An 18,618-nucleotide genomic window follows, 5' to 3' on the forward strand; every position below is an offset into this window, starting at 1 on the left:
GGGCCACATATTCTCTGGCTAAGTCTTCCTTAATGGCATGCTCTTCCCACTTGTGATAATGTCTTGAACTGGCCCTGGATCAGTCCTAGGTCCTATGTGATCAATGACCTGAGCCTTTCATTAAGCCCCCAACCATGTGGACTTCTCATACCAACAGGTCAGGCTTATTTCTCTGCAGGATCCATTATTCCTGTTTCCCAAACCATTGCACATTAGATAATCCAGGTAACTCAGCCCATGTATCCCAACATTATAAACAGAATTCACCACAATCATGCTTTTGTTAAAAAAAAATGTTTGCTACTATTCAAGTTTAACCAAGTGAGCACTGTGAAAACAGAGATCATGTCATTTCCAAACATGTTCTCACCTACTGAACTGACTGATGTTTATCAGAATCGTTCATTCACTGCCTAATTTGCTGCTAAGAATTCCTAAAAACAGAGGTATGGCTTATACACTTCTATAGACTTCATCAGTCTTAGAAGCCACTTAACACTTACAATGCAATTAGTAAATACTATAGATAGATAGATAGATAGATAGATAGATAGATAGATAGATAGATAGATAGATAGATAGATAGATAGACAGACAGACAGTTGAGCACATCTGGGGAACAGAAAATCCAACATCATATATAACACATCAGAATTACTTTTAACATCACAGGAAGAATGACTCTACCTGAATCTCTCCCAAGAGTCTTCCAGTCCGCTCCAGCACCAAGTGTAAAACCATTGTAGAGTTGGGGTTAGGAATAGAAATTTTGCTTTGGTTGAGAAATCTTACGACGCCAAATGGAGAGTCCCTTCTGGTAATTGTGATTTTGCTCACTAGGTGGTGCCCAAGGACTGCTCCACCAGTCACTCCAGTGAGCAGAATTTCAAACTGCTCCTCAAATCCCCTGCATGGCCAGAAGGAGCAGCCTGTGAGTCTACACATATTAAAATGCTTGTAAATCCCAACAGCTAGTCATTTTCCAAATTGGCCATACATATTCAAGGCACAGCAGGCACACAGCATGGAGAGGGTGTTCGGCACAAACGCAGACTCCACATGCAGCTCTCACATCCCAGACTGCTTAACTGTGGAAGGCTTCAGAATGTGGACACAAAGATGCTGCCACATCTGTACCAGACCACGTAGAGAATAGAATTTTCTTTTAATCTGAGGGGGAAAACGAGGTATACAACCACGGTGCCATCTTCCTTCCTGGTCCCCTTGATCTCTCTCAAGTGTTGTTTCTCAGCAGGAACGTTCATCATCAGTGCAAACATGACTAAAAGTTAGACCCTGGTACCCATGCTTCGTGGATGCCCACTCTGTGCCCCGTCTGACTAACCTTTCATTATCATCGGCGATGGAGACATTTATAAAGCTCAGGTCCTGCCCATGCTGAAAGGCGACTGAGCTACCCTGCAGGACATAGGCTCCTGGAACCGCAGAGTAACCCCGGAGCCTGAAGTCAGCTGACACATGTCCATAAGTCCCGCGAAGCCGCAACACTGGGATTGTGATCATGAGGGCGTCTTCCTCCACTATAACAGGAATGTAGAATTAGCTGGGTTATTAGAAAAAGCAATTAACTTCTACATGATACAGCTAGACTGGACTAGGCTATTCAAACCAGTCCTCACTCCTGTTTTGCACAATTCATAAGTTAAATTATGAAAGTTTTAAAAATTAGTGAAAGTTTTGTCACTCATATCTTTTAATGAAGAATATAGTTTACTAGATGTTGAAATTTAGAGTGATTAATTTTTTTATAATGTAAGCAATCATTAGTATGGGCATTCTTCCTCTTCATGCTATGTAAAAATAAGAGATGCTTGCTTAAGACAGTGGTAGATAAGCACAGGTTGTGTATAAAAGGTTCTGTATATTCTGGATACTTCTACATATTTAGCTGAAGTACAAATAGTGCACATAAGGGAGCCTTATGATATTTATATCATGGAGTATTTTTCACATATATATTGTGTGTGTGTATGTGTGTGTGTATGTGTGTGTGTGTGTGTGTATGTGTACTAGTGTGTATATGTATGCATACACAGCACACATGTGGTGCTTAGAGGTCAGATCTCTTCCTCCACCAGCTGGGTTTCCAGGATTGATTCCAGCTTGTCACATTTGACAGCAAATTCATTTACCCACTAGGCTATCTCAATAGCCCTTGTATAAAAAATTTTAAATCCACACATACAGACTATTACATTTTTAATCCTAGAAAATATCGATATTAATGTTTAATTTCAATTTAAAAATTCAAATTCAAATCTTAAACTTAAAAGTATTCATTATTTAAACTTCTCCCCAAAACAATGAATTAATGAGAAATGAGCAAATAGAAAAATATCATCTTTTTTCTTGATGCAAACACACAGCATCACTTCACCAGTCATGGGCTGAAACTCAACAAAACGGTTTATGTGATAAGCTATGGCTTATCCAACGTCCTCAGAAAGGATGCAGAAGGCAGTTCTGTTGAACTTTCAAGACAGCTAAACAAAGATCTGGGTAGAGGCAATGAAGCCAATAAGTTATTTGCATAAACAAAGTGATTTGTTTATTTTTAAATTATATAGATATAATTTAATATACATTGTTTCTTGAGACAGAATTTCTTTGTGTAGCCCTGGCTGTCCTGGAACTCGCTCTGTAGTTCAGGCTAGCCTTGAACTCACAGAAATCTGCCTGCCTCTGCCTTCTGAGTGCTAGGATTAAAGGCGTGAGCCAGCTTACTTTAAATTATGTTTATATTCTACCTTTGAATAAAACAATATCCTAGAAAGGTAGTCCTCTCTTTCTGCCTAGAAAGGATATAGCCAAGGATTCTGTTTTCTGATTGCACAGTCACGGGGAACTGTGACACTAGGCAAGCCTGGTAGGAACTGAAGACAAGCTCAAGACCCAGATACTACCTGGAGCTACAGTACAGGAAGATGTTCATTTCAATGGTGACTATTCACTAGAAAGAAAGCAGATACTAAGCTATGACCACATAAAATTAAATTCACATAAATTCAACAAGTTTTCTTTAAAAAACATTTTACAATTTACTTAATTTTCATTCATGTGTCTTTGAATGTGCAAGTTCCCCAGAGGCCAGAAGAGGGCATTAGATTCCCCTGGAGCTGGAATTACTGGCAGTTCTGAGTAGGCAGATGTGGATGTGGGAAAACGAAAATCCCGTCCTTTGCAAGAGCAGTGTGTGTCCTTTGGTTCTTGTCAACTTGGCACAACCCAGACATTCCTGGGAAGAGAGATTCACTGAAAAGATCTCTCCATGAGACTGGCCTGGAGGCAACTCTGTGGGGTGCTATCTTGATCAACGATATATGTGTTAGGGTCCCAAGCATCTTGAGGGTTGTCACCCCTGGGCAGGTGGTCCGAGTAGTATAAGAATGCAAACTGAGTAAGCCAGGAGGAGCAAGCCAGCAAGCCGAGTTCCCATGACTCTGGTCAGCTCCTCCCTCCAGGTTTCTGCCTTGAGTTTCCGCCCTGACTCCTGGATGGTGGACGGTAAGTTAGAAGATGAAATAAACCCGTTCCTCCTCCAGCTGTTCTGGCCATGGTGTTTCATCTTGGCAATAGAAATCTAAGACACTTAGCCATCTTCCCAGACCCTTAACAAGGCTGTAAGCAGACCTATTTTAATCATCCTTAAAGTTTAAACATCAATTTTTTCTAGATCAAGTAACCATTTGGCTTTACAAAATACCAAGAGACTAAAGACTACCTAAAAGTAACTGAAAATAACTTTCTTAATGTAGAGATATTTTTGTGATCAGACAAAAATGCACATTAGAATTCAGATTCCTGTGTAATTCAGAAAATGTTGTGACCATTAGGACACCCAGCTAAGCTTACCTGAGATGGCAGTGTACTTTGGATCAAATTCAATGATGCCCTCTGCATTATCATTTTTCATTATTATGATGTGAACAATGGAGATGTTTCCAATTTCAGGAGGTTGATCTATCTGAAGTCCATTCTCTTGGATGGTAAAATCATACCCTCTTGCAAAGTCATAGGAAACAGAAATTAAAACAACAAAATAAAATAACAAACATACCCCTGTGTAGCAAGAACACATGGTCTTTCTAGGCCCTGTGCCCTAGCTCTAGTAAGTATTATCCTGCTTCGTTTATGCTGAAGTACTGCACAGTGAACCTACAGCCTCATGAATCTGGCAAATGCTCCACCCCAGCACTGTACTGGCCATAAATATCCCTGATACTAAGGCTATCTTGTGTGAAGCAGGGTTTTTATGTTGCTTCCAAGTATTGGTGCTTACATGAAACAAAGTCTAATATAAAATTACAAGTTTGGACAAAATAAAGATAATAAGACTATAAGGAAATATAATTTAATTGTGATCAATATCCTTCAATCCAGTCCTCCGCTTACTTGGATAACAACAGATTTCTGCAAAAGACTTTTTCAGACTGATGTCACTGCCTTCAATAAGCTTTGACTTTCAGGTCCCTATAGCATTTCAATTCCTAAAGTAAAAGAGTTTATTAAAAGATACTAAACAATTCCAATCCTTCCTTCAATTCTAAAATTCTTATGTGATATTCATACCTAGAAGGATTGAAAGCTGTAAATAAGATCGTGTGTGAAGCAAGCCTGGAGAACCAAAGGTTATAACATTAAAAGAGAGGAGTAATTCCCCTAATCAGCATCCTGAGATCCCTGTGGACTGGTAGGTTACCATAAGACCTACCAAAGCAGTAGGTCTCTAGGCAAGAGGCAAAACAGGAAACATTTAATTCTATTGCTTCTTTTTCATATCAAAGGAAGCCTGGTAATTATCTGCAAGCAAAAACTGTTTCCCAGAATTCACGTGGAAATTTGTAACTGAAAGAGAGGACAAGAAGGCAAAAATCTACAAGTCCTAGTTAATCAACGACGCGAACATGCTAGCAGAGGTGGTAGCTAATTCTCCCAAACTGCATTCACCTAAGCAAGACTGAGCAAGGCGAGGAACTTAACTGCCATGGTCAGATACTCAATCATTTCTTGATGTTTATGAGAACTCAAAACACAGTTTCACCTCTCTAGGGTAAGATAATGCATACTCTACCCAAGTTTCTGAGTGAAATACTGAGTTGGGAAAAATTTGAAGCGTGATATTTATATGTGTACTGGCTGCTTCTGTGTCAACTTGATACAAGTTGGAGTCATCAGAGAGCAAGGAGCCTCAGTTGAGGAAATGCCTCCATGAGATCCAACTGCCAGGCATTTTCTCAATTAGTGATTTGCTAAGGGAGGATGAAGTCCATGGTGGGTGGTGCCATCCCTGGCTAGTGGTCCTGGGTTCTAGAAGAAAGCAGGCTGAGCAAGCAATGGGAAACAAGCCAGTAAGCAGCACTTCTCCATGGTCCCTGCATCAGCTCCTGCCTCCAGGTTCCTGACCTGTGGGAGTTCCTGACTTTCTTCAATGATAAATGATATGGAATATAAGCCAAATAAATCCTTTTCTCCCCAACTTGCTTTTTGGTCATGGTGTTTCATTGCAGCAACAGAAACTCTTAAGACAATGTGTAACAAATGAACATATATTTTAATGTCTAAGAAAACTTGCAGGCTTCTCTGAATTCATGCATTATTCTGGGAAAGGGTCCCCTCCTGCACCCTGCGTAGACTCAGGGATTCAAGCGAGAGCAGTTCACTGTGCTAGTAAAGCCTCCTACTCTGCCGGTCACGCCGCTCCAGGGAAGGAACAAGCCTCAATATGGTGGATTCTGATTCTTCATTTTTGAAGAACCAGTTTTGTCAACGACCATTCAATTTTGTTCCAGTTTAAGCTGCTATCTCAAGGATCTATCTCATTTACCCACCGAGAAGACAGTACAGACTTCAGTAGACCAAGGAGAACTGCCTCCCACTCGCACTCGTTCATGGGTCCAGAGAGGGGGAGGGAATTCTTGCCCCCCCCACCCCCCCAGATGACCACTCCCTAGGAAACAGTCAGGCTAACTCCTCCACAGGAACGGAGAGACGCCACACCATCATCAGTTCCCTGGCTCTGCGGGACGGATGCACATGACAGGACCGTGCTCTCTCAGCACGGAAGCAGGGGGATCAAGTTCAGAGAATTATGAAAGTTGTAGTCTGTCCTAATTTCTTTGTTCAGTCCTGACCCGGCGTCTCCCCTCTTTCTTTCTCCTCACACACCCTCATTTCCTGGCCTTTACCTTCCCTGGAGTTCCACTTTTGTAATGGCAAGAGCAAATTCCTCGGGGCCTTCAGGAAGGTTGTCGTCAAGGATTTCAACGTGCAGACTTCTCGCCCTCTCTCTGGTTTCAAAGACGAGCTCCCCTGACATGGGAACAAAGTCCCGGCCCGCCTCGGCCGTCCTGCTCTCAGTCTCACACCAGACTCGCACACGTCCAAAAGAGCCACCTGAGCGGACAACTGTGACATCAACCTAGGAGAAAATTGCTTACCTGTTTAATGTGAATGTTTAATTCACTGAACAAATCATCGCTAATGAAAGAGTCTATTTACTGGGATTATGTTGGAATTAAAATGAACTCTATACAATTATAGAAATTACATGTTATAATAGTGATACTAGGAAGGAACTAATCCACTAGGGCGAAACGCTTTAGAAAAGGAACGAAAAGGAAATGCCTTTTAGAGACTGCTCAGCACACTAAAAACCAAAGGAACAGTTAGAGCTGAAGTAGTCCACACCATACCCTCTCTGCTGCTTCTGAGACTCGAAGCTGCTGGTGTGAAAATGAGAACCGCCCATAGGGGTCATCACTGGCCACCATGGTGATGTCGGCGGTGATGCTGGCTTCATTCAGCACTCCACCCTCACTGATTCCAGTGAGCCGAAACTCATAGGAACACTTCTCCTCAGGGATGTCATCATCCAAAGCCTGGAGAAGTTAAAAAAATAAAAATAAAAGCCATTCACAGAAGAATGTGTAAAATGTAAAGAAGTGTCCTGTCCATAGAAACAGCCATAGATTCTGTAGCCTCCATGTGGTGATATTTTAATTGTGCTGAAATGTGATTTTATTTGTATGTTAATAAATAAAGTTTGCCTGGAGATCAGAGATCACATAGCCATAAACAGCAGTCAGGCAGGCGGTGGTTGCACACGCCCTTAATCCGATCACATGGCAGGCAGAGTCTCTGTGTGGTCAAGGACACAGCCAAGTGTGGTGACAGGAGCCTTTAATCCCAGTACCAACCACAGAGACCTGGAGGTCTGTACAGACAGGCAGTGACAAGGAAGTCTTGTGGCTGGGCTTAGAGTCAATGAGAAGGCAGAACAGGAAGACAATAAAAACACAAGTTAGATGGGAAGAAGCTCTCTCTGGGGAAGCAATGGTGGTGAGGTAGTAAGATAAAGCAGTCGTGGCTCTTTGCTATTTCTCTGATCTCTTTGGCTATTACCTCTGTATTTGGCTCTGTGTTTCTTATTTAATAAGACTGTTTAGAAATTAGTCTATACCTCCCTCCAATTACACACACACACATACACACACACACACACACACACACACACACACGACGCACGCACGCATGCATGCTGACAGAAGGCAATCACACTGGTACCTGAATTACTACAGTAGCTTCAGACTGTCCGTCCTGAATTGTCAGCTGTCCTGACGTTTCAACAAACTCCCCCATGGAAGGAGGAAATATCCTCCAGTGCACCGTGATCTCCCCTGAGACCCCTGGGCCACGAACAAGGCTACAACAGTACATGGATATATATTTAGTACATTTTTAATTAATGATATGTCCTAAACAGTTTCTGTGCCTTTAAACCAATTTTGACTATCTCAAGAATCTTATGCCTTTAAATAACCTTACCAATCAATGGTAAAGGAGGCAAAAGTCTTAGAATTGGAAGATAGTAATGTCAGAATTCCTAAGCTAGCATTTCACTACCTCAACAAAAACAGTGACAAAAATGAGCACTAAACTTGGAGGTTTAAGGAGATAGAAATGGCATTCATGGATTTGATTTAACATCTACATAGATGATGAACAGCCTAATGAGTCCTCTGAAGAACAGAACACGTGCAGACTCGTAGAAAAGAATGAAGTCCATACCAGAGATGGAATTCAGACAGTTGCCAAATCCCCAGGCCAACCCAGCCAAGCCACTGCTGCTTCATTCCTCCGTGGGAAATGTGGGGAGACAAACCTGCCCACAATCATGCTGGTTTAGTTACGTGCCAGGCTCTGCCTGGAGAAGCACAGGCTCCTAATACTTTCACTTGAAATGGTTTTCTAGTAATTGTATTATCTGGAAATGCAGCAGAATCTTACATATAGGCCTGTTGTCTAGTAATCTTAATCAATTAACAGGTTAATGATGTCATGGGCTGAATTTTCTAGATTTTCCATTCATAAAGCTTCCCCATTTATAATTGGACATTTTCATCTTTAATATCCTTATACAACATGTGTTATACTTTGATATTATTGAACTAATTCATACCCTTAGAAAAGGGCCTGACAGGAGGAGACTGTGCATCTTGGTACTCTTCCTGATCTAATACAGAATGTTTAACCTTGTAGCTGTGCTGTGCTGTATTGAAAAAGTTAAGTCTTACATTTTTGCTTAAGTCATGGTTTGCTACTAAATTTTTCAAATGTTTGCTCTGTAGATATTAATAAAGTTAAGTGAATTTACCTTATTTTCATCCCAATAATACATGAAGCAAACCTTTTGACTAATAAATCTATATGTTTACTCCTAAAATAAATGCAATTTTGTTTTGATTTATCATATCTTTTCTACATTTGGAATTTTTTGGAGATAGGATCTCACTATGTAGCCCTATCTGGCATGGAAATTAGATATGTAGACCAGGCTGGCTTCACATTCACAGAGATATGTGCAAGTATTGGGATAAAAGTTGCATACTTTCCACCTTTATAGAGGAACTAAGTCCTCATGTATGCAGTGACAGAGCGGGGCTGTCTAATTTTACCCCCATGAACTCTCTTGGTTGTGAGCTATGCGGCTCACCCCTAAGTGAGAGCAAGGTCACTTGTGACCTCGCATCAAGACAGCGTGAGTACAGTTTTTAGTTTCTGCCTGAAGTTTGTTCTCCACACAATGCTTGCCAGTATGTAATGTGACAGTGAGTATTATGAACAGTTGGGAATGGTACTCTAGGCAGTAGCTCTCAACCTACTTCATGCTGTGACCCTTTAATACAGTTTCTCATGTTGTGGTGACTCTCAACCATAAATTTAATTTTGTTGCTACTTTATAAATGTAATTTGGTTACTGCTTTGAATTGTAATATAAATATCTGATAAGCAGGATATCTGATATGCAACCCCCAAAGAGATCTGGACCCACAAATTGAGAACCCCTGCTCTAGGCCATTTAAATAAAACAAAGAAAAAAATCATAAAATCCTCACCTGATGATGCCAGTGCCATTATATGTTGCTGAGGGTTCCCCAATAATGATGTGTCTAGATGATGAAGCAATCCCAACTTCTGATGCACCCTTATCTCCTCGAATGATTATTGATGCACTGCCTGAGTTTAATATCACATAGCACAATTTGATGCAAACATGTATGCATGCACACACACTAACCAGTTAAACTCAAATGTCAATAATGGCAGGTAGGCGCTGTTACCTGCCTTCCACCAAGAGGGTAGCAAAGCACACTGAGGTACCGGAGCTTTTTCAGACTTTCCCATAATCACACTTGCAAAAGCAGCCAGGAGAAGCTTGGCAAAAATCCTACTCATACTGCATGGTAATCAAGCTCTCCTCTACCATGGGCATGAACTGACTCCTGCAGTATTCATCCTTTGCTGTTGGCTGCATGGTAAGCAAGCTCTCTTCTACCATGGGCATGAACTGACTCCTGCAGTATTCATCCTTTGCTGTTGGCTGCATGGTAAGCAAGCTCTCTTCTACCATGGGCATGAACTGACTCCTGCAGTATTCATCCTTTGCTGTTAGCTGTGTGGCTTTATCAGTGGCCTCTGTGGCCAAAGTAAGAATTCTTTAGGACCTTTTTTTTTAAATTTTTAATTTCCTGACTACTAGTCACAAAGCTGATTAGTTATTATTATTTCAAGGTAAACTAAACTATCTAATAATTTGAGAATACATACAACAACTTAGCCATAATTTGACAAAGATTGTTTCCAGAAGCACACATTGGAGTTCCATGGGAAACAAAATCAAAAACCATAAACAGATTATTGTACATTTGCATTCCTTGCAATGGCTTAATGAAACTAAGAGTGATTTATCATCTAGAAGGATGCCACAATGAAACATAAATACAGTCAAAGTTTGTTTATGTTGATAATGTTTACCTTGCCTCATGTGGTGATATTTTATTTGTGCTGAAATGTGATATTTTATGTGTGCTTTAATAAACAAAGCTTGCCTGGAGATCAGAGGAAAAACAAGCCATTATAAGTAAACAAAGAAGTCAGACAATGGTAGCACATCCCTTTAATCCTATCACTTGGGAGGCAGGGATCTGTCTGGATCTCTGTGAGTTCAAAGCCACACTGGAAACAGAGCCAGGTGTAGTGGCACACGCCTTAAATTCCAACACTAGTTAACCGTGGAGGTCTGAAGGTCTGTACAGACAGACAGGAAGTGACAGAGCTAGGCAGGAAAAGGAAGTGATGTAGCTGGACAGAGAGCAAATCAGATGGCAGAACATCAAGGCATATAGGCGTGGGTAGACAGGAAGTCACTTGCACTTGGAAGCTGCAGAGTTGGTGAGGTGAGGTTAGCTTGAGGCTGTCCTATTCCTCTGATCCCTCTCAGGCTTTAATCCTTATATCTGGCTCCATGTTTTTTTTATTTAATAAGACCATTTAGAAATTCTTCTACAGCCCCATGGATATATTCTTATTTTGTGCAGAGACATCCTATGCAACATCAGCCCTGACATTTTAATGTGATTTCACTGACCTAATTAAAACTTATGCAGGATATGGTGCCTTGACATGACTGTTTCACACGCTGGTCAATACTATGGGCTAATACACAGGAAGAGTAACCAGCCATCCCAGGGGTCTATACCCTTCTGAGAATGTTCCAGACAACAGCATCCACTGTGGTCCCAGAGCCTTGTTTAGCATGGAGTTTCAATGTTATAAAAGGACTGTGTAACAATAAGCAAATTTCTATTTTAAAACTTTCTTATCCTTTTTGTTGTTATATTATTCATAGCATGATGAAATCATTAAAGACCTGTCTTTTCTATAAAGATCTAAGAATTGTGATACCTAATTTTGAAATATTAAAATAGCCAAGTGATTCATTTTAGATAAAAAGGTGTAGACATAGACTATCATAATCAAACTTTGTGTGGTAATTTTTAAAATTATGCATTATATGATTGCTATAAATAAATTAAAATTATAGGCAATCAAGCATCACTATCAGCATTTCAAGGTTAATAATTCAAAATTCATCTAATATAAAAAGGTAACAAAATGGAATTATATTGAGCATATTGCTATGTAGTCCAGTTTCATAACACAGCAATTATCTGTGTAATTAAGAATTCTTGGGAGAGGAGAGGTGATCTAGAAGTTAAGAGTGTCTCAGTCCCAGAATCCAGAACAAGCAAGACCAAACACTGTAAACTCCAGCTCGGAGGCGCCAAATGTAGGGCAGCTCGTAACTCAAGGTAACTGCAGTCCCGGTGAGATTCAATTCTTCTGGCCTGCATACACACCTGTACTCCCATGCACAAACCCACATGAACATACATACACACAATTTTTAGTCATAAATTTTAAATTAAAAATTAATTGTTCTTTATTTTAGTGTAGTGAAGAATTTTTCTGCTACAATGTATAGTGACATTTAACAGCTTACTACTGTTTAATCATGTAGCTGACATATTTTATTTTATAAGCATCACTATAATGAACAGTTTTCTTTTAAAACAAACAAAAAACCCTAGTGGTATATTATCTTTGATCCATAAAATTGCAAGTATTGTATTATAATTTTAATCTTTAAAACTTTGTCTATAATGTAGATAAAAATGTATATTTACACTGAAGCACATTTTAAAAAATTCTAAAATCGAGCATTGCCTACCTTTGTAACTACTTATTTTGGGTACTTTTAATTTCAAAAACTATGTGAGTTTTTCTTACCTTTCATTGGAGATATCTCTATCTCATCAGCCGCACTCAGCTCAATGGTGAAGCGCCTGTCCTCCCCCAGTGCACTGGCCTGAAGTGTATGCAATGTCACAGTCTTTTGGGACTCAGTCTACAGCATTTGAACAAGAGAAAGACAGTTTCAAAAAAAACAGTAACAAAATCAAATCTTAAATGTTCTCATTAGAAAAATAAGATTTTTGAACTTATATGAACTGCTTAAGAATTCATTTTTGTCACATACAGTTAGGAATTATATGAAGGAAGAATTGCAATATAAAAATTATCTCTAACTACAAATTTTATTTTAGTTTCTTGAGGGGGAAAGGTGAAAAAATAGCACAACTCTTAAATTTATTGAAAAATTTCCAGCATTGAAAATCCAAACTTGTCAAGCTAAGTGTTCACATCCCAAAGAGACCAAGGTCACAGGGCTGACTGCACACAACAGTGTGCTACATGCAAAGGAGACCATTTCATAGCCATGATTGACAGTCCTTGGGAGGGCTGCTGCCTACGACCTCTGAAAAAGCTCCTGGCTTCATCAATGTCAGGGTGGTGGTGCCTACCTGGTTGGCAATCTGCCTCGAGGCAACAGCAGAGGCCTAACCCATGAGAATCTGGCATCTCTGTCCAGAAGCCGGGGTTTCTGTTACAGGCTGTAGTTATCATTTATCTGCAAGGTTAATGCTTTGTTTTTCTCTATTTTCACGTACGTCTTGCTTGTCTCCTACTGAACATATTCCTAGATACTTTACATTTTCCTGATAGGTATTTTTATCTTTAATGGTAAGTCACAAATATTACTCACTTTATGTGTCAATAAATGTTTTTCTTGTACCCCTAGACACAGCTTACATTCACCCTGCATTTGTCTATAGCCCTAGCTCTCCTGGAGAGCACACAGCCTTTAGTTTATGTTCTCCTCGTTTCCTTTTCTCTCTCCATTTCACTCTTGCTTTTCAAAGCTGCCCCTCCCGTCATTCTGTTAGGTGCATCCTCCACTTCTGCATTTCCCTTTGGTATACTAGGCTGCCAGTGCCATCTGTGCTTCCCTCGGTGGATTCTGTTGGTCTTTTGATTACTATGGAGGGTCCACGGATTATAGCTACACATTTATGTTCATCTAATTGATTATTTATTATTGGTTATTTTAACAAATGCTACCACAAATATTCTTGCAGTCTTGAAGCTGCGGTTGCAAAACCAATCTCCATGAAGCCGCACACTGTGAGGTGGAGGCAAAGACCTGACGTGAAAGGGGACAAGCTGTCAGCTAATCCAAAGTGTGTAACCAATGCTGCATTGCCCTCTCAGATGCAGAGGGGAGAGAGGTTAGAATGCATGTGTCCCCATCATCTCCAAAATCCAATTCCATCCCCAGTACACTTCCTTCCCTCTCCTCTTTCTTTCCCTTGAGGACTAGTTCTCTTCTCACAGCACACCCTAAAATCTGTTCTTCAGAATCGCTCAGCTAAGGGAAAGGCACAAGAGGACAGGAACACCCGTGAGCACTCTTGGGTGCACTGCTAACCAAAGGGCGCAAGGGCGGCAGGAATGGGCAGAAGGCAGATGGTAAGCAGACAGACAGACAGCCCTGGCCAGGGCAGAGCCATTCCTCTTGAGTGTGGCCCTAACCCACATCTCCATAGCAGATACTTAGGACATTATCTCAGCCATGTTATCTAAGGGCCAATGGCTTTAAAAATCTAATCTAAGAGATTCCCCTTGAGATGATCTGGCTATTGTGTGCACTTAATATGTTGGCTAGATGTTTGTAGATTTGGCATTGTCTTAAAGACTGTTCACTGTCAATCTTTTGACTCATTGTGAAAGTTCTGCACACTTAGGATAGTAAAAAAGCAAATTTAAAAGAAAATAAGGGGCTGGAGAGATGGCTCAGAGGTTAAGAGCACTGACTGCTCTTCCAGAGGTCCTGAGTTCAATTCCCAGCAACCACATGGTAATGAGATCTGGCACCCTCTTCTATATACATAATAAATAAATAAATCTTTAAAAAAAAGGAAAGAAAACAGAAAATGAGACTCAGTGATAAAATGTATGGAATGGCTGCAGAAGTGTTGGCATTAGGGATGACACCCAGACATTTGGTTTGTCTACTGACTCGACCTTTTCAGGCAGTCAGGGAATGTGACAGAAAGTCACTTTGGACTGTGTTACAGAGACAGGGTCTGGATTCTGCAATCTGATACCTCTCCTTCCTTCTCCCTCCATTTTTCTTTGTCTTCTCCCATTTCCTCTCAATGCACATGAATTAAAAAAAAAAGAAATACTGAACACTAGCATGTGAATTCATAAACAATACCACAGTGTTCTATAAAAAGAAGAAAAGAGTTACAGGAACTGAGAGCCTGGCAGTACCTCATCAAAATGAAGTGTCCCACTCAAAGGACTGAGATCATCTTTGGCCTTCTCATCTATAGCCCAATGAAGTAGGACAGCTCCTTTTCCTCCTGGGGACCGGACGACTGTCAATGTCACATATGAATCAGGGTCATCAGACAAAAGGGATTCATCAACCATTACCTACAAGAAATAAAAATCCAGTAAGGCGAACACATTAAAAAATAGAAATAATCTTATTTTTTTGTGATCATTGTAGTTTTGAATTTAAAATTCTATTCATGACATACTAACACGTAGGAGGGAAAAGGTTCTTTCAAACCCATTTTCCTTTCCTATACATTAGGCTTATACATTATACAAATTGCTCTTGAAATTAGGTGGAGCGAAGTGGCTGCATTGTCAACAGGTCACTGGTAGAAGTGATTGTAGTTGCTAGCACACTCAAACTTCCTCACAATCCTCCACCTCCGCTCTCTTCCCACTTGTAGGTGAATACTGAAGGTGCCCCCAAGACCTTTAAAAGGCTAGTAGGCGGAGAGGGATAACCTTATGCCTGGGGTGCCAGTTGAAGAAGTCCATGGCAGTCAGAAAAATGGGCACGCTACTGTAAAACTCTTGCATAAAGAGGCAAACACTAAGGATAAAGGAACTGAAATTTGGGGGCTCTTTGTTACAGCATATAGATTTCCTAAGTAATAGGAATATCCAGGTATAGACTATCCTCTAAATGGTCAGTCGACTACCAACTTTAGTGAATTGAAGTTTTTATTAAGCTGGTTGTCTCTATCAGAAGAGGAAATACTTAAAAAACAATTTTGATTAGAGGGATGGAAGAGAGTCCAAATTAATAAAATCAAACAATAGTTTCTCTCTCTCTCTCTCTCTCTCTCTCTCTCTCTCTCTCTCTCTCTCTCTCTCTCTCTCTCTCTCTCTCTCTCTCTTGTTCTTTAGGTTTTTTGAGTGTATCGTGTATGTGGTGTGTGCTTTGCTGTGTGTGAAAGCAGGTGTACATGTTCCACTATGTATTTATGGCCATCAGAGTTCAACCTTGAGCACTGGCCCTTCTTTCCACCTTGCTTGAGACAGGTGTCTCATTGTGCTGCCACTGCATACACTAGGCTAGCTAACCAACAAACTTCCAGGGATTCTTCTGCACCTCCCACCTCTCCCTATGTGGTGATTTGAGTGAGAATGGCCCCTATAGGCTCATATATTTGAAAATCTGGTCCCTAGTTGGTGGAACTGTTTGGAGAAGGATTGGGAGGTGTGGTCTTTTCAGAGAAGATGTGTCACTGGAGGTGGACTTCGAGGTTTCAAAAGCTCATGCCAGGACCAGTCTCTGTCTCTCTACTTCCAGCTTGTGAATTAGGCATAAGCTCTCAGCTATGGCTCCAGCACCATGCCTGCTTGCCTGCTGCCACACTACCAACCATGAAGGCTGTGTACTCATCCTCTGAAACTGCAATCAAGCCCCCAACTAAATGCTTTCTTTTCTAAGTCTCCTGGGTCATGGTGTCGCTCATCAGCAACAGAAAAATAACTAAGACACCATAAGAGTATTGGGATTACAGATGTTCCTACTTCAGGTTTGACTTTCATGTAGGCTCTTGGCATTTGAATTCAAATGCTCCCAATGACTTCTCTCCTGAGCCACCTTATTACTGGAGACTCACTACATTAATTTACCAGCAGTAGTATTTCTTCTTCTGAAGTCCTTTATTAAGGATCAAGTATGAGTGAATTCTACATGTTCACTTTAGGCAGCAAAGGTCAAGCGCAGTCTATAAAGCTCAGCTATGTAGGTGTGAAATGTAACACAATACTTTCCACTTTGAACACAGAAACTTACCAAACACGGTACAATGTTGTTTTTGTGTTTGTTTGTTCACTAGGCTCCATGTTAGAATCAAGAACAGAGATTTGGAAATAACTGGTATTTATTAAGCTTTTATTGTGATATTTCTGTGTGTGTGTTGTGTTGTGTTGTGTTGTGTTAATTTTTGCACAGTTTATTTTATTTAAGCCCCAGAGAACTCTGAGAAATTTGAAGATCAGCCGGGCAGTGGTGTCTCACACATTTAATCCCAGCAGAAGCAGGCAGATCTCAGTGGGTTCGAGGACAGCCTGGTCTACAAAGCGAGTTTCAGGATAGCCAGGGCTGTTACACAGTGAAACCCTGTCTCAAAAAGCCGAGGAGAGAAAGAGAGACAGACGGACAGACAGACAGACAGAGAGAAGTTTGAAGATCAGATATGTACACATATTTGGGTAAAACAAGACTCAAATCTAATTCAAGTGTTTTGACTCCACATCAAGTATTGTTCATGCTACTCCTTAGGCACAAAAAAATATCTTCTAATGAAGGAAGGAATCAATTATAAACAACCTGTATGCATATTTTCTGCTTAGTTTGGAATATGCATAGATATCCACATGTCTATGTTCTTACACATTGCCCTTGTGAGCATTTTATTTTGATGGGTTTACATTAATAATTTTTCAATGTTTTTCAGTTTTCTTTTTAATCTGTCACCAACTAATACTATTCATTGTGCACAGTACTGCATGTTTCACATGCATGTTAGAAAGTAGGGTACTTTGTGGTAAGAAAGACAAGATATAATAAAAACAAATGTACAGGGTCGAGTGACAATTAGTACTAATTTTACCAAGAGTAAAAATATCAGCTGTACTTACTAAAGCAAACCCTAGGCATGAGTGCTCTACACCCATCAACTCATTTATTCCTTGTAGTTGTTATGAGAAAACTTACATTAGGACCTGGGTGTCTAATCTTACTTTTAGAGTAAGACAAACAGTAACTTGAGGCTAGTAGATTAATTCTCCAATTGTGCTTAACTTAGGTTTAGAGCACTAATGTTAATAAAAGCAATTAAGATAAACCGAATGTTCAAGCTCAAAGAGTCTTCACCAACTGAAGAACTGAACATTAAACCACAAAATTATTTTTATCCAATTAATTTTCCATAGAAGGAGGGGTGGCTTACAAATACAGATTTCAATGTCCAAGTTCAAGTGTGATCATGTTACAAGTGAAAGTATTTTATAAGTTTTCACAAATTGAATAGTTGAGCAGTTAGCCCTGTTCAAATTTGAAAAACTAAATTACATACTCATGTGTACTAAAATATTCCAAAATATTATATATATATATGTCAATATTCTAAGAAATATTATGTAATTAGAATTATCACAAAATAATAATGATGTCTATCTCATGATACAAGATTATAAAAACATCCTTTCCTATACATTTCCTATCCCCTAGACATTAGTTTATTACAAGTCACTCAAAGATTTCTGCTTGATTCTTTCTCCAGGCAAAAAACATGTTTTACTTTGTTATAGCAAAATTGTACTCTTAAAAGTCCCAATTTCTTGCAAAATTGTAATTACACTGACAAAATCATTAGGTAACTTTTAGGCTATATTTAAACTTTCAAGCATCTGAAAAGCTGAGAACTCTTAGACAAGTTGGAAAGCTCTAGTCTTCTGGACACAGAATAGGAAAGATGGGGGCATTTGAGCAGCTAAAGATTACCCATGATGAATTATTGACCATAGAGTAGATAAGAGTGAAGGTGACACATTGAGCCAGAAAAGTTTCTGAGTAAGTATGAACTACCTAAGGATATTTATGATTATTTCATCCTGGAGTTGTCTTTAAGAGATAAAGTCATAATAATTATATATCATCACCACAGATGATTGTTATGATAGAGATTATCCTATGTTATATTTAAAAGAATGATAACATTAAAAACTGCCACCAAACAGAGAGAGCTACATAAACATTTCATACTTGCAATTGGTTAAGCGTTTTATCTCCACTCAAGGGCTAAATCTATGATAAGTGGATTTCTTCTTTCACATCTTGGAAGAAAACAGATAGTGAACAGCAAGAGGAAAAAGCTAAAGACAAACATCAAAGCTTGGAGCAGAGAATATAATCCAATATTTTGTTCAACATAATCCAAAGTAAAACTCGAGCACAGTGAATGTTTAGGACTAAGACTCATCAACTCACCCCATCCTAAGCTGCACCCTGAGGTCAGTGATGAAAGCCCTCTCAAC

General features: G+C 39.8%; 1 protein-coding gene across 1 annotated transcript in view; it reads right to left on the bottom strand.

Moving 5' to 3' along the window:
• The window catches only part of Adgrv1 (adhesion G protein-coupled receptor V1), a 541,812-nt gene that overhangs the window by 337,770 nt on the left and 185,424 nt on the right, over positions 1–18,618 (bottom strand). The window contains exons 59-67 of the mRNA XM_076552019.1: positions 14,539–14,703; positions 12,151–12,268; positions 9,417–9,537; positions 7,585–7,723; positions 6,714–6,899; positions 6,207–6,439; positions 3,874–4,022; positions 1,346–1,541; positions 688–907 (exon numbers count right to left, since the gene is read on the bottom strand). Of these exons, the coding sequence (XP_076408134.1) occupies positions 688–907; positions 1,346–1,541; positions 3,874–4,022; positions 6,207–6,439; positions 6,714–6,899; positions 7,585–7,723; positions 9,417–9,537; positions 12,151–12,268; positions 14,539–14,703 (1,527 nt within the window). The remainder of the gene's footprint in view (positions 1–687; positions 908–1,345; positions 1,542–3,873; positions 4,023–6,206; positions 6,440–6,713; positions 6,900–7,584; positions 7,724–9,416; positions 9,538–12,150; positions 12,269–14,538; positions 14,704–18,618) is intronic.

This window comes from Peromyscus maniculatus, chromosome 15 (genome assembly GCF_049852395.1).
Source record: "Peromyscus maniculatus bairdii isolate BWxNUB_F1_BW_parent chromosome 15, HU_Pman_BW_mat_3.1, whole genome shotgun sequence".
Taxonomy (NCBI): domain Eukaryota; kingdom Metazoa; phylum Chordata; class Mammalia; order Rodentia; family Cricetidae; genus Peromyscus; species Peromyscus maniculatus.